Source organism: Taeniopygia guttata, chromosome 4 (genome assembly GCF_048771995.1).
Source record: "Taeniopygia guttata chromosome 4, bTaeGut7.mat, whole genome shotgun sequence".
In the NCBI taxonomy this organism is placed as follows: Eukaryota; Metazoa; Chordata; class Aves; order Passeriformes; family Estrildidae; genus Taeniopygia; species Taeniopygia guttata.
Genome location: NC_133028.1, coordinates 22,446,569 through 22,459,851, shown reverse-complemented (window position 1 = coordinate 22,459,851; position 13,283 = coordinate 22,446,569). Strand labels below are relative to the sequence as shown.

Below are 13,283 nucleotides of genomic sequence, written 5' to 3'. Positions count from 1 at the left end.
TTGAGTGAATAAATTGGAAAGAGTGGCTTTTAATGAGCATGGGCATCAATTAAGACTTGTACTTTGGAACCAGAAGCCCACATACTATTATCTTTTTTCCCCATATGTGCCAAATAAGTGATTAAACAGCTAAATGTGCAATGAATCTTTAGAGCTAATTTCTCTGATTCCACAAGAGAGAATGAGTTTCTCAAGTGTTATTAGAATATTTCAAACAATTATCTCACTCTCTGTCATACTCTTAACCCTTTCTATAAAACCAGATTTAATTCATGAAGAATTTTTTCTGTGTTCATGGGCCTATGTGTAGTCTCCCAGTACAGCTTATCTGCATAGTTTGGAAAGGGACTAATCTTTTCTGTACAGCCCTGTGATATATGCCTGCATTTGGTTCTGCACTGAAATGTCTATCTGCTGCTGCACTCCAGCAGGAAAAGGGAGTGTGTAAATGTGTTCTGATGTCAGATACTGTATCAGAGCAGATTCCTGGCATTTGATTAGTCATCTTGGTGACTGGGAGGAATGCTATTTTTACATACATAAAAATATCAACATACAAAACTGATAACACGGGAGTTAAACACCCTCCAAAACCTAAAAAATGTGCGGGATGAAATGGAAGTGTAAAAGCGTAAATGTTTTTATGTATATTTAAGTAGTGTGTAGTATAAAGGAAACTGGCAGACAGTTAGACTTGACACCATGTGGGTTGCCTGCTGAGACCTCAGCTCTTCTTTAGCTTTAGAAATGTTACAAAACATCTTCACTGAACTTTAGCTGCAAAGAGTTAGAGGAAGGAAAGGCACTCACGGGGAAATAATGGGACTCTGTGGGAGATTCTGCTGAGAGGAAGTTTCAAAACTTCTGTGAAACCCGTTTTTACTCAAGTCTTTGGTTAGTTGTTTTTTTCTTTTGAAAATATTTGCTGAGATTGCCTATAATGCTCATTTGTAGTCACTGTTTTGTCAACAGAAAACAGTATTTATAATCAAAAAGTGAGAAAATTGTGTGTTCTCCAAGGTGGTTCTGGGTTACCAGTTTGATTTCCACTGCTTTGATCCTTATGTCTATTTATACCAAAGCAAAATAGGCTAGAGCATGAATGTGGTATGGTATCTGCTCACTTTGACTCGTGGTGGCATTTAGTCTTTTTTTTTCACCTACTTGACATATGACAGTTACAGTTAAATTCCTTGATGTGACAAAACAGCAGCTTTGCTAACCTTTAATTATTGTATTGACTTTTCATTAGTGCTTCGACGAGTTCATGTGCTGTGAGTATGCTTTATTCCCATGTCTTGCACATGTAAGTTCCCTTCTGCAGTTCTTGTCAGAGAGATTCTTCACACTTGGCATGGGGCTGGTCCTGAACTGCTTTTCATGCCCGACCAAGGATAGTTGTGGTTCCTCTCTGGGTAAATAATGATGAAATATGGGCAGAAGTATGAAATGTCTTTTTTTGAACATTGATAGACCAAATTGCAACAAACCCAGCAGTGCAGAATTCAGAAATGGAACAAGGTATCTGCATGAACATATATGAGCTGGCTATGGAAAAGATTGTATGTAGCTGTTACATTTCAAAATGCATGAACATAAATACATTGCTTTCGTTTTTGCCTGTCATGAAAAATGACTGAATCAGTAAACTGAAACCAGCTCCAAACAAAACTTTTGTGAATTGGTTAGTAAAAATAAACTATGCAAGGTTCCTAATGGTTTAACAGAGGTATTCAGGAGTATCAGTTTTATTTTAACTATCTACAAATTTTTCTTTAGGGAAACTATTTATTTGAATGTATTTTAAAGCTTCATAAAGAACAGTGGTAAAAAAATTAAACATATGACAACTAATAGTTCTGTGTGCACTACAGTCGGTTATGATGAAAGCTGATGGTGTATTTCATTTTATCCATGCAGCAATTTTTTCTGGGAATTATATTCAAAGTAAAGCTGCCACTGTTTTGGCTAATTGTGATATCATTATTCAATCAACAAGTGCCTTACTCTAATCGGTATCATGGATTGATGCCTAGCAATAGGAGTGTCTCTTTTTACTTGGAGTCTAGATGGAATCAGCTGGCAAATACTCTTGCTGCTTATTGAGAAACATTCATGATCCCTGATCTTGTCTTGGGTCACAGATGTTGATTTTCTCCCAGGCTCATGTACCTGTTCACAATATTAACTGAATGGCTGCTTTCTTGGATTCCTTCAGCCCCAGATTGCCCTCTATTGTCGTATTCTTTGTGGCTTCATTACAGCTGTCTTGTCATAGGGAATATTCTCTTAATTTTTATAATTTTTTGGAGAAAGCCACAATGTGAGGTATCCTTGATAACCATTCTACTGTAAAGATGATTGGCCTGTAAAAGTTTTTAACTGTGCCAGTTTGCCCCTGTTACTAGCTTTTGAGATATAAATTTCTGTCATCCATCTGTGTGCTACATTAACTACTCTCCTTGATGAGCAAAAAATTTTGGTAGGGTAGAGTTCTGCAAGAGATCTTAATATGAACCAAAGTTGGCAGTAAGGGTTCTGCTTCCTCTTTTCTGTGTGTGCAAAGAGGAGATGCAGTTGACAGATTTCTAGAACATCTGTGTAGCATCAGAAGCAGCCTTGAAATTAGAAATGCAAAATTAATTAAACAGTTTTGCCAAGGGAAATATTCTACACTACAGATAGATTTATTTCCTCCTAAACCGGATAGTTATGTAAATACTACAGAAGTAAATGTATTTTTAGTCTGAGCTGTTAAAAGTTTCCTTTCATTGTGCTCTTAATAACTGCATTGAAAGGTTGTAAGGTGGTTTCCTTAATTCTTATAATTGCATATCTTGTTTTAAAAAGCCCTGGTTTTGGTTTTGGTTGTTTTTTTTGGGTTTTTTGGTGTTTTTTTTTTTTTTTTGGTTGGTTGTTTTTTTTTTTTTTTTGCATCCTGAGGTAAGTAATTATTGAGAAATTATCATCTCATGTGAGATTCCCCACCATGAAGATTACATATGTTTGAAATTCTATTTTGAGGATGCTAACCAAGTATGCAGAGGACTTTTGCCAGCTCTTCAACTTGGAGGTGAATTCCATGCACAAAAGGTTGGTTATATTTTCTTCATTATTTATAATAATTTTCTCTTTGATATATATATATATTTTGGACTTCATCAAATTTCAGGTGCTGGTGTTTCTTTAATGTTGGAAGTTACTCTTGCATTTTAAAGTTTCAGTGAAAACACTCATCTGAGTTTCAGCAAAGAGGAAAGGGAGAAAAATAATTAGGTATGGCAGTTTTAATTCTCAGCCAACTCTAATTTTATACCATTATAAAACAGCATTGGAAGGGTAACCCTTGATCCTACTATTGCTTTTCTAGGTATATTTGCTTTACTCTTTGACTATGGCACTCTGCAGGGTTATAGAGTGTGGCTTGTCCCTTGTTGCAGTATCTGGCATAGCATGTACAGTAAATTAAAACTCATCTGGTGCTGGAACATGTACAGAGAATATTTTTCTGTTTTTTTCTCCCTTCAGAACATTTCTTGCTTTATTACTGACATCCCTTTTGCCCAGGAGGAAGTTCCTCCAGATAGTTCTAGATCAAAGTTTATTTGATTCAAGAGTTAGATTGTTTATCAGCCCGGACTCTGAAGAACAGAGTCAACTGCGCTTTGAAGGAGCTGGGCCAGATCTCCTTGTCTTGTTTTGTCTTCAATTGGTACTGTACTTTGACCAACCATCCCCAGACATGAAGCTTCATTTATTTTGTGTCTTCAGATACCCTAGCACAACTTTCTGAAGGCGTAATTTGGCCTCTCTATTGGATTCAGTAGAGGTAGAAATACTTTAGTGATTTATTATTTTAATGCTTTTGGTGATGTTAATTGCATGTATTTTTGCTTTACTTCATTAAGAAAAAAGTTGATTAAGCCTGATAGGAAACTTGGATGGGAAGGGTTGAGTTTTGATATCAGTTGGTCAAATTATTAGGGACTAGCACACATTATTACATAGAACTATTAAAAAAAAGGGGGGTTGGTTTCTATTTAACAAAAGATTACACAGGGTTAGAATTTTAAAACTTTGGGATTTTAGATATTTTTTTAACAAAAAAAAAAAAAAATCAGAACAGAAAATAAAACTGGGGATGTTTGTCTCCTGAAACTGTTTATGAGTTGTTTATGCTTCATATTGTCTGTGTGTTTTGTTTAGTGCTTGCCAACAAGAGAGTAATGCCCAGGTCATGGTTTTTCTAAAAAGGACTGATGCCTCTCCAAGCCCATGGAGGATATTGATAGGCATGACTAGATATTAATTCAGCTGGACTACATCTATAAAATCCTTTCCTCCTTAGGTTTTTGATACTTAGAACTAGATTAATCATCCCTCACTATTTTTAGAGAGGTTCTTTGTCAAATTCCAATCATAGGAAAATGTAGGAAATTTCATAGGACATCTAGGAAATTCTGGAGTCTTTGGTAATGTTTAGTGCTTTCTTTCAGAGTTTGGGTATCACTGCTTCATGCATAGTGCAGTCATGATGTGGTATTACCATTAGTATGCTTTTGGTCACACTGGTATTACAATATTCATTTGTGTGGAGTGCGGAGGGTTGACCCTGGCAGGGTGCCAGCTGTCCACCCAAGCCATTTCATCACTCCCTTCCTCAACTGGACGGGGAAGAAAATATAAAATGTTTGTGAGCCAGATAAGGGCAGAGAGAGATCACTCACCCAATACTATCACAGGCAAAAGAGACTCAACCTGGGAAATGAGTTTAATTTATTACAATTTAATCAGAGTAGGATAATGAGAAATAAAATCAAATCCCAAAACACGTTACTCCCAGACCTCCCTTGTTCCTTGGGCTCAGTTTCACTTCTGAATGCTCAGCCTCCTCTCCCAATGGCACAGAGAGTTAGAGAATGGGGGCTGTGGTCTGTTCACCACTTGTTATTTCCTACTTCTTCCTCCTCACTCTATTCCCCTGCTCCATCCTGAGGTCCCTTCCACTGGAGAGAGTTCTCCATAAACTTCTCCAGTGTGAGTCCTTCCCACTGGCTGCAGTTGTTCGAGAACCCTTCAGTATGGATCACTTCCATGGGGCACAGTCCTTCAGGCATGGGCTGCTCCTGAATGGATCCTCCTGTCAACAATCCTGCTCCAGAATGGGCTCCTCTCTCCACAGCACCATAGGTCCTGCCAGAAGCTTGTTCTAACATGGGCCCCCCATGAGGTCACAGCCTCCTTCCGCCTTCAGCCATCTGCATGCTCCAGCATGGGGTCTTCCATGGCTGCAGGTGGATCTCTGCTCCACCATGGACCTCCATGGGCACAGCTGCCTCACCATGGGCTGCAGAGGAATCTCTGCTCCAGCACCTGGAACACCTCCTCCCCCACCTTCTGCACTGACCTTGGTGTCTGCAGAGCTGTGTCTTCCACATATTCTCACTCCCCTCTCCCAGCTGCAGTTGCTGTTCCCAGCGCTTTTCCCTCCTTCTTCACCATGTTATCTCAGAGGCACTGCTAATGCTGTGGATGAGCATGGCCTTGGATCCAGTTGCCACTGGCTCTGTGGAACACAGAGGAAGCTTCTGGCAGCTTCTCACAGAAACCAGACCTGTAATTCCCCTGCTCCCAAACCTCACCATGCAAACCCAATACAATGGACAATATAATTCCTCAGAATTCTTGGCTTATTGGAAAAAATGGACTCATGTCTTTATGCTATAGCAAGAACAAAGCTGATAATCTGACCCTGAGAGGGTGCACGGCAATGTCCAGGGTCTTTGGGGTATGAAGAAGAATATCCTTTGAGTGAAGAGGTTGTTTTTGCACCAGTTGCTGTGAAGGTGGTTTTACTGGAGTTTTGTTCCCAAATGCTGGAGCTCACCTCTAGGTCAGGGGTGGCTCCGTGTGGCGGAAAAGTCTCTCCTCCAACCCGTGCTTTCAAAGAAAGTCTCAGTAGTCTTCTGTTGTCCGGTCTCAAGCCAGTTTATTGCATGTTATTTAAAAGATTTTCTTCTTGTACTGCTGCGGTCTGCTCAGCTGCTCAGGCAAAGGCACACACACCCTGACATCCTCTCTGTCTGCTGTCTTATTCTTCTCTCTCCCCGCCCAGGGCTGGTGCTATCTTTTATATGGTACATTACGTGTTAAATGTTTATAGTTTTTCCCCAATGCCTATTACCTATATTAAATGATGACCTTCTACTCTAAACCAATCTGTGAGTGCCAACATCACAAAGAACATGGAGGTAAGGAAGAAAAAAGAGGGATGACAGGGCAGGCCCAAATCCCTCCATCTTAAAACTTCTGACCCCCATGTACAAAACCAAAACCCCCCTGTACAGCACTCAAAAATTCTTCCCTCTACTTTGTGACTATTTCTACTATAATATCTAAACTTTTCTGACTTCTTTTTCTTCCTGCAAAGTTGGTAAATCGTTCCATGATTCAAATCCAAAATCACAGCTGTTTCCAGCTGCCTGCCAGGGCCTCAAATGCTTCTGTCCTGGGCCCGGAACATCCAAAAATGTCTGAGGGACATTTTGAGTTCCAACACCGAAATTTGTGTATAGATGTATATACATCTATTCATCTATATATTTGTCTATAGATGTATAGAAACAGCAGATGGATGGGTTGTTTTGTTCTCCTTTATTCATAAATGCATTGATGTTGGTTTGTACCAGTTTTGTATTTTTTCATGATTGTTGAGAAATTTGTATTTCTTAACATCTATGTGTTTGTAACATACCAGTGGCATCCTGCCCATTATAAGAGAATTAATTTGCATTTGACTGAGTCAATAATTAGAGTTAAAGAATGGGAGTGAGGACAATTGGTAAGAACTGAAAACAGGAGTATATAAAAATAATTTTTTATTACATAGATTTTATATTGAATTTTATTTTCACAATAAAAAAGCAACTTCAACCATTCAACAGAAATTCATTAAATTTCATATCTTTTTTTCATAGGACTGGACTCATCAGTGAGACATATTGAACAGAAAACAAAGATACGCTTCTGTGTTTCTGTGTCTCTTGTCTTTACAAGATAAAGCTAGATAGCATAATGAGATCCCTCACAAATATATATGTCTTTACTTATGCCTTTACATTCACACTATGGAATAATATCCAGCCAACCGTAGAAGATGAATTTATTGCAAATTATTCAAACAGTTTGCTAACTAATGTTCCAAAAAACACTCCAGTTCATACCCAAGTATTAGATTTATCACATAATAGGATCTCTGGACTTAGTACCTCAGAATTTATTAATCTTTCTGACCTTCAAGTATTAAATCTTTCTCATAATCTAATTACGATGCTTGACTTTAGTGTCTTTATTTTTAATGAAAATTTAGAATACTTAGATTTATCTCATAATAACATTTCAAAAGTTTCCTGTCTAACTCTTGCGTATCTTAGACATTTAGATCTTTCTTTCAATAAGTTTACTGCCCTGCCCATCTGTCAGGAATTTGGGAACATGTTTCATTTGAAGTACCTTGGATTAAGTGCTACTATGATACGAAGGTCAGACTTCAGGTATATCAAACATTTGCAGCTGCACACAGTCTTCCTGAACTTGGGAAACTTTTCACTGTATGAACCTCAGAGTCTGACAGTCTTGTCTACAAGGAACCTCCACATTGCTTTTGCAGCAAACCAAAACTTCGTTTTTTCCCTCTTGTACGATGGAATGAGCACTTCAGAAAACTTAAAAATAGTTAACTTAAGATATACCTTGAGTTACAAAGATTTCCCCTCTCCACCTTTAATGCTTCCGAAGAAAATCAAGACAACAGCTCTCACTCTCGATTCTGTGGACTTACAATGGGCTATCATCCTGCAAATTTTTGTGCTTATTTGGTATTCACCTGTGGAACAATTGACTGTGAGAAATTTGACTTTTAGAGGACCACTGGAGGAGCCAACTGAATATGCATTTCAACCCTTATTAAGCTCTGTGGAACAATTAATCTCTTTGGATGGCTCCATGAAAGCATTGACTTTAGAGCATGTTCGTAATAAGGTTTATTATTTCAACCAGGAGATCCTATACAGACAGTTTTCAGAGATGAATATTGCCAATTTGACAATAGCTGATGCATATATGCCACACATGCTTTGCCCCAATAGAACAAGCTCATTTCAGTATATAAATTTTTCTCACAATGCCCTGACAGATGAGTTGTTCCAGAATTGTGGCACTCTCATGGATCTGAAATTACTTATTTTGAAGAAGAATAAATTTGAGAGCCTTCGCAAAGTAAGCTTCATGACCAGCCGTATGAAATCACTGAAATACCTGGACATGAGCAACAACCTGCTGCGCCACGATGGAGCTGACGTGCAGTGCCAGTGGGCTGAGTCTCTGACAGAGCTGGACCTGTCCTCCAATCAGTTGGCGGATGTTGTGTTTGAGTGCTTGCCAGTCAACGTCAAAAAACTCAGCCTACAAAACAATCAGATCAGCAATGTCCCCAGCGGGGTGGCGGAGCTGAAATCCTTGGAAGAGCTGAACCTGGCATCGAACAGGCTGGCCGACCTGCCGGGGTGCAGTGGCTTTACGTCCCTGCAGTTCCTGAACGTAGAGATGAATTCGATCCTCACCCCATCTGCTGACTTCTTCAAGAGCTGCCCAAAGGTCAGGGAGTTGCAGGCCGGGCACAACCCGTTCAAGTGTTCCTGTGAACTGCAAGCCTTTATCCGCCTGGAGAGGCGGTCGGGGGGGAAGCTGTTTGGCTGGCCGGTGGCCTACGTGTGCGAGTACCCCGAAGGCTTGCGAGGAACAGAGCTCAAGGACTTCCACCTGAGCCTGCTGGCCTGCAACACGACGCTCCTGCTTGTGACAGCTCTGCTGCTGACGCTGCTGCTGGTGGCTGTGGTGGCCTTTCTGTGCATCTACCTGGATGTGCCGTGGTACGTGCGGATGACGTGGCAGTGGACGCAGACGAAGCGCAGAGCTCGGCACAACCCTCCCGGGGATCAGGGGGCCGTTCTGCAATTCCACGCGTTCATTTCCTACAGCGAGCGCGATTCACTGTGGGTGAAGAACGAGCTGATCCCGAACCTGGAGAAGGGGGAGGGCTGCATACAACTGTGCCAGCACGAGAGAAACTTTGTCCCCGGCAAGAGCATTGTGGAGAACATCATTAACTGCATTGAGAAGAGCTACAAGTCGATCTTTGTGTTGTCTCCCAACTTTGTGCAGAGTGAGTGGTGTCACTATGAGCTGTACTTTGCCCATCACAAGTTATTCAGTGAGAATTCCAACAGCTTAATCCTCATTTTACTGGAGCCAATCCCTCCGTACCTTATCCCTGCCAGGTATCACAAGCTGAAAGCTCTCATGGCAAAGCGCACCTACATGGAGTGGCCGAAGGAGAGGAGCAAGCGTGCCCTATTCTGGGCTAATCTCAGGGCAGCCATTAATATTAACCTGGCAAGCAAATGAGTAGGAAAGTGAGGCTTCGTCTACTAGTAGTATAAGTATGTAAATAACTGACTTGACTTTTTTGCATTAAACTGTCAATATTTTTTTCTGTTTTCTTACAATATCCCCAGTGTGTTGTGAAATGTGGCACTTATAGAAATTGATATTGCATATTCAAGCCATCCAAGTAGTCAGAAGTCATCTCTAGTTGCCCATCATCAATGAAGAGAATGAGAGAGAAATTTTCATAATAATTTACCTTATTTTTAGGTTGCATTTATTTTGGACTTTTCCCATTGAATGCTATATTTGAAAGTAATAAGAATAATGGTTTGTTTGGTGTCTTCGGGCTGCCAAGGCATACATTTAATCTTTGTTCTGATGTGAATGTTGTGAGGTTAAGATTGTAGGGATCTGCTTTCTTGTTTTTAATTATATAACACAAAGAAGATTACTCTTGTTTGAATCCCATCCAGTACATTGGTATAGCAGGTGTTAAGAGTGCAGTATCTGTATCCTTTTTGCCTGGTTTTCCCTTCCTGGAAATCTTTCACTTCATCACAGAGAGACTTTCTTGGGTATGCACTGAAAAGCTGAATCTATTAATTCTTGTTTGATGCTCTTCTTCCTTTGCTCTATTAACATTACCAATTGCCTAGAGATAGGTACCTGCCAAGTCATGATTTCATAGAATTTGCTATTCACTGTACTTATTTTTTGTTATAGTATTTTTTTATAGTATACTGCTGCTTTCTGCTGTGATTCTATCAAGCTATACTGGGTTGCATGTTTTTTCTGTTTCCTAATACTTAGAAACTTGATGTTTGGAGGTGAACCCCTTTTATCTCTAGGCTTCCACTGAACTCTGTTACCTTGCTCATTTAATGAACAGGTGCTGAGGGTTATCACACAGGTGAAAAAAGAGACATTTTTTCCTGGGAAATAATTTCTCTGCTAAAATCTTGCCGATTAAACTAATAGTGTTTGTTAGTAGGAGACATCTAGTAACTTGCTGTGCTTGGATTTGAGAGTCTAATAAACATCTAATTCTTTATCCATTAAATTTCATGTGCCATTTCAATGGCAATGTGGAGCTGTGTCATTATAGTTACAACTTAATGGAAATGTAAAGTCCTGAGATTACAATTGTGGGCAGCACGTGAGGTGATCAAACTGGTAAGGAGATGTGGTCTTTAACACTCACTGAGGTGGCTCACCAAGCACGCACTAGGTGTGGTAGCTAGATGAAACAGTGAAATTGAAGTGGTGGGAGAGCTTCCTCGTGTCCAAAGATGACACTGCTGGCACCCACCTACCAGTACAGGTTAACTGGATAGGATCACAGTAGGATGCCAGGTGCCTAGCTCCTGAGATTTGGAAAGAAGAGCTACAAGTATCTACTAAACCTTAATTATCGCTCAATTGTTTCTACACTCATTAAATTTGTATCTTTCCAGTTTAGAGGAGGATGTTGTGGGGGACCATGTCAAAGCCTTACCCAGAAATCAAGATTTAGTAGGGATTAGGGATGCTGGTGGATGAGAGGCTGGACATGACCCAGCCATGGGCACTCACAGCCCAGAGAGCCAAACGTGTCCTGGGCTGCACCCAGAGCCCCGTGGGCAGCAGGGGAGGGAGGGGATTCTGTCCCTCTGCTCTGCTGAGAGCCCACCTGCAGTGCTGCAGCCACCTCTGGGGTCCCAGCATAAGAAGAATGTGAACCTGTTGGAGTGAGTCCAGAGGAGGCCAAAAAGATGATCATAAAGCTGGAGCACCTCCCCTATTAGGACAGACTGAGAGAGCTGGGATTATTCAGCCAGGAGAAAAGAATACTCTGTGGAGATCTTGTTGAGGTTTTCAGTAGTTAAACAGGGCTTATAAGAAAGATGAGAACAGACTTTTAACAGGGCTTGTTGTGGTCAGATAAGGGGCACTGGTTATCAATTAAAAGAGGCCTGATTTAGGTTGGATATGAGCAATAGTTTTTTTATAATGAGGGTGGTGAAACACTAGAAGAGATGGCCCAAAGAAGTTGTGGATGTCCCATCTTTGGAAACATTCAAGGTCAGGTTGGGAAGGACTCTGAGTGATCTGATTTAATTTGAAGATGTCCCTGCTCATTGCAGGGAGTTGGACTAGATAAGCTTTAGAAGTCCCTTCCCTCCCAAACCGTTTTATGATTTTATGATTTTACAATTTTACCTCTCTAAGACTTCTTGATATTTTGAAGTTGGGAATGCTACCAAGAAATCCTGTGCCTCTTCTTCCTGAAAGCTTTCTCCTCCCAGGCATTACAGCCTAATATGATTAGCAGTCACACTTAGTGCTAATGGGCTAAAGGGTGTGTAGTCTATCCTGTTTACTAGACAAGAAAAGAGGAAGTAAAATTTCTTAATTCAGCCTTTCCAGTCTCTGTAAATGTAATGCATAAGCAAACTGGGGGTTATGTCCTAAATAATGCACAGACCAGGCTGTGGAGGAGTCCCTCACCTTTAAGACTGTTCTGAAATGTAAGTTTTAGGTGGGTGTGAAACAAATAGTATATCAACTCTGCCATGTATATTGTTTTGGAATATTAATGCTGTAAGAGCCCTTTATACTCTATTCTTCCCACCTCACAGATCTTTCATGAAGATGCCAAATATTTTGGTTATGTATGTACCATAAACTACAGCTTCTTAAAACTTCTTCTTCTGAGTTCCTTTAATAAAGCAGACTCATTTTGTCATGGTTTGGTGTGTTGGTTGGTTTTCTTTTTTAAGGAAGCACTTTACAGTATTTCTCATCAAGCAATATTGTGTTGGCTTAGTTAGTGTTCAGCCAGGCCAGAGTTTTAATTGTTTTTAATTAATGCTTTAATTTAAAGGATACATTTTAAATGTTTTTTATTACTAAAACTTGCAGTGAAGACACTGCAGTTTTAAATCCTTGGGCAGATTTCTGTGTATGACATGATTGAACTCAGTGACAGAAAATAAGAAAGGGAACAGCTTAATTTCTCAAGTATGAGAAAATGAATATTATCTTAAATTGCAATCTCATGAACTTAAATTGTGCCTTTTTCTCAGACTAAGAGGGACACCCAGTGGCCGATGAAATTATCACTGCTTCCTGAAAATGATCACTCAGTCTAGAACATATGCAATGCTTTTTGACTCATAGGAAAACAGGTAAATCTTATCAGCCCAGCAATTGGAGTAGCCTCTTGCAGGAGTGTGGGCTTGCAAGGCCAGGTCAGGGCGAGCTTCTCCTGTGCCAGCTGCCACGCTGGGTCAGTGGCCGTGACTCCCTCGTGCCATTGGTCCCTCCTGCCTGAACCTTAGAAATCAACAGCACGATCATGAGCTGTCTCTGGCTTTGCAACGTGCTGTCCTTATTTTCAAGCAGGAGGCCAAGAAACACAAGCCAGCCATTTTCTCATATTCTGATTGCTGTTTGCAGGCTTTTATTTTTATGCCTCACTTCTGCTGTACCTGCTTTCCCTTCTGTGCGTTACCATGTCATAGTACAGGTGCTCACCAGGCTGATCTGCAGGATCCCAGGCAGCAAGAGACCAACATCCTGATGCAAATGCTTCAGCAGAAATGGGAAGTGTTAGAGATGCATAGTGAGTTCAGCCAGGCTCCCTCTTCTTAGGCATCTGATAAAGGTGTGAAGAAATAAAACTCCATTCTTCATCATCACCATGGTCAGTCACCATTATCTCTCAGCAGAGCCTGTAGGTGTGTCTGGAGGTTTGCAGGGTCCATGTGGTGATGTGTCAGCAGCCTCTGGCACCCCGCTCTGGGAAAGGCTGCGGGGAGCAGGCCCAGTCACTCGTCTTGTGAGTGATAAAAAAG

At 40.6% G+C, this 13,283-nt stretch overlaps 1 protein-coding gene across 1 annotated transcript; it reads left to right on the top strand.

Annotated features, from left to right (window-relative positions):
* The first annotated feature begins 2,933 nt into the window (after nucleotides 1-2,933).
* On the top strand, nucleotides 2,934-12,176 carry LOC100226645 (toll-like receptor 1). The gene is made up of 2 exons (XM_012573617.5): nucleotides 2,934-3,093; nucleotides 6,978-12,176. Exon 2 carries the CDS (start codon nucleotides 7,075-7,077, stop codon nucleotides 9,463-9,465), a length of 2,391 nt encoding a protein of 796 aa, XP_012429071.5. The 5' UTR covers nucleotides 2,934-3,093; nucleotides 6,978-7,074; the 3' UTR covers nucleotides 9,466-12,176.
* The last annotated feature ends 1,107 nt before the right edge of the window (nucleotides 12,177-13,283 follow it).

Coding starts and splice junctions, on each gene's coding strand:
- LOC100226645 (XM_012573617.5), top strand. CDS start 7,075: ATGAGATCCCTCACAAATATATATGTCTTTACTTATGCCTTTACATTC.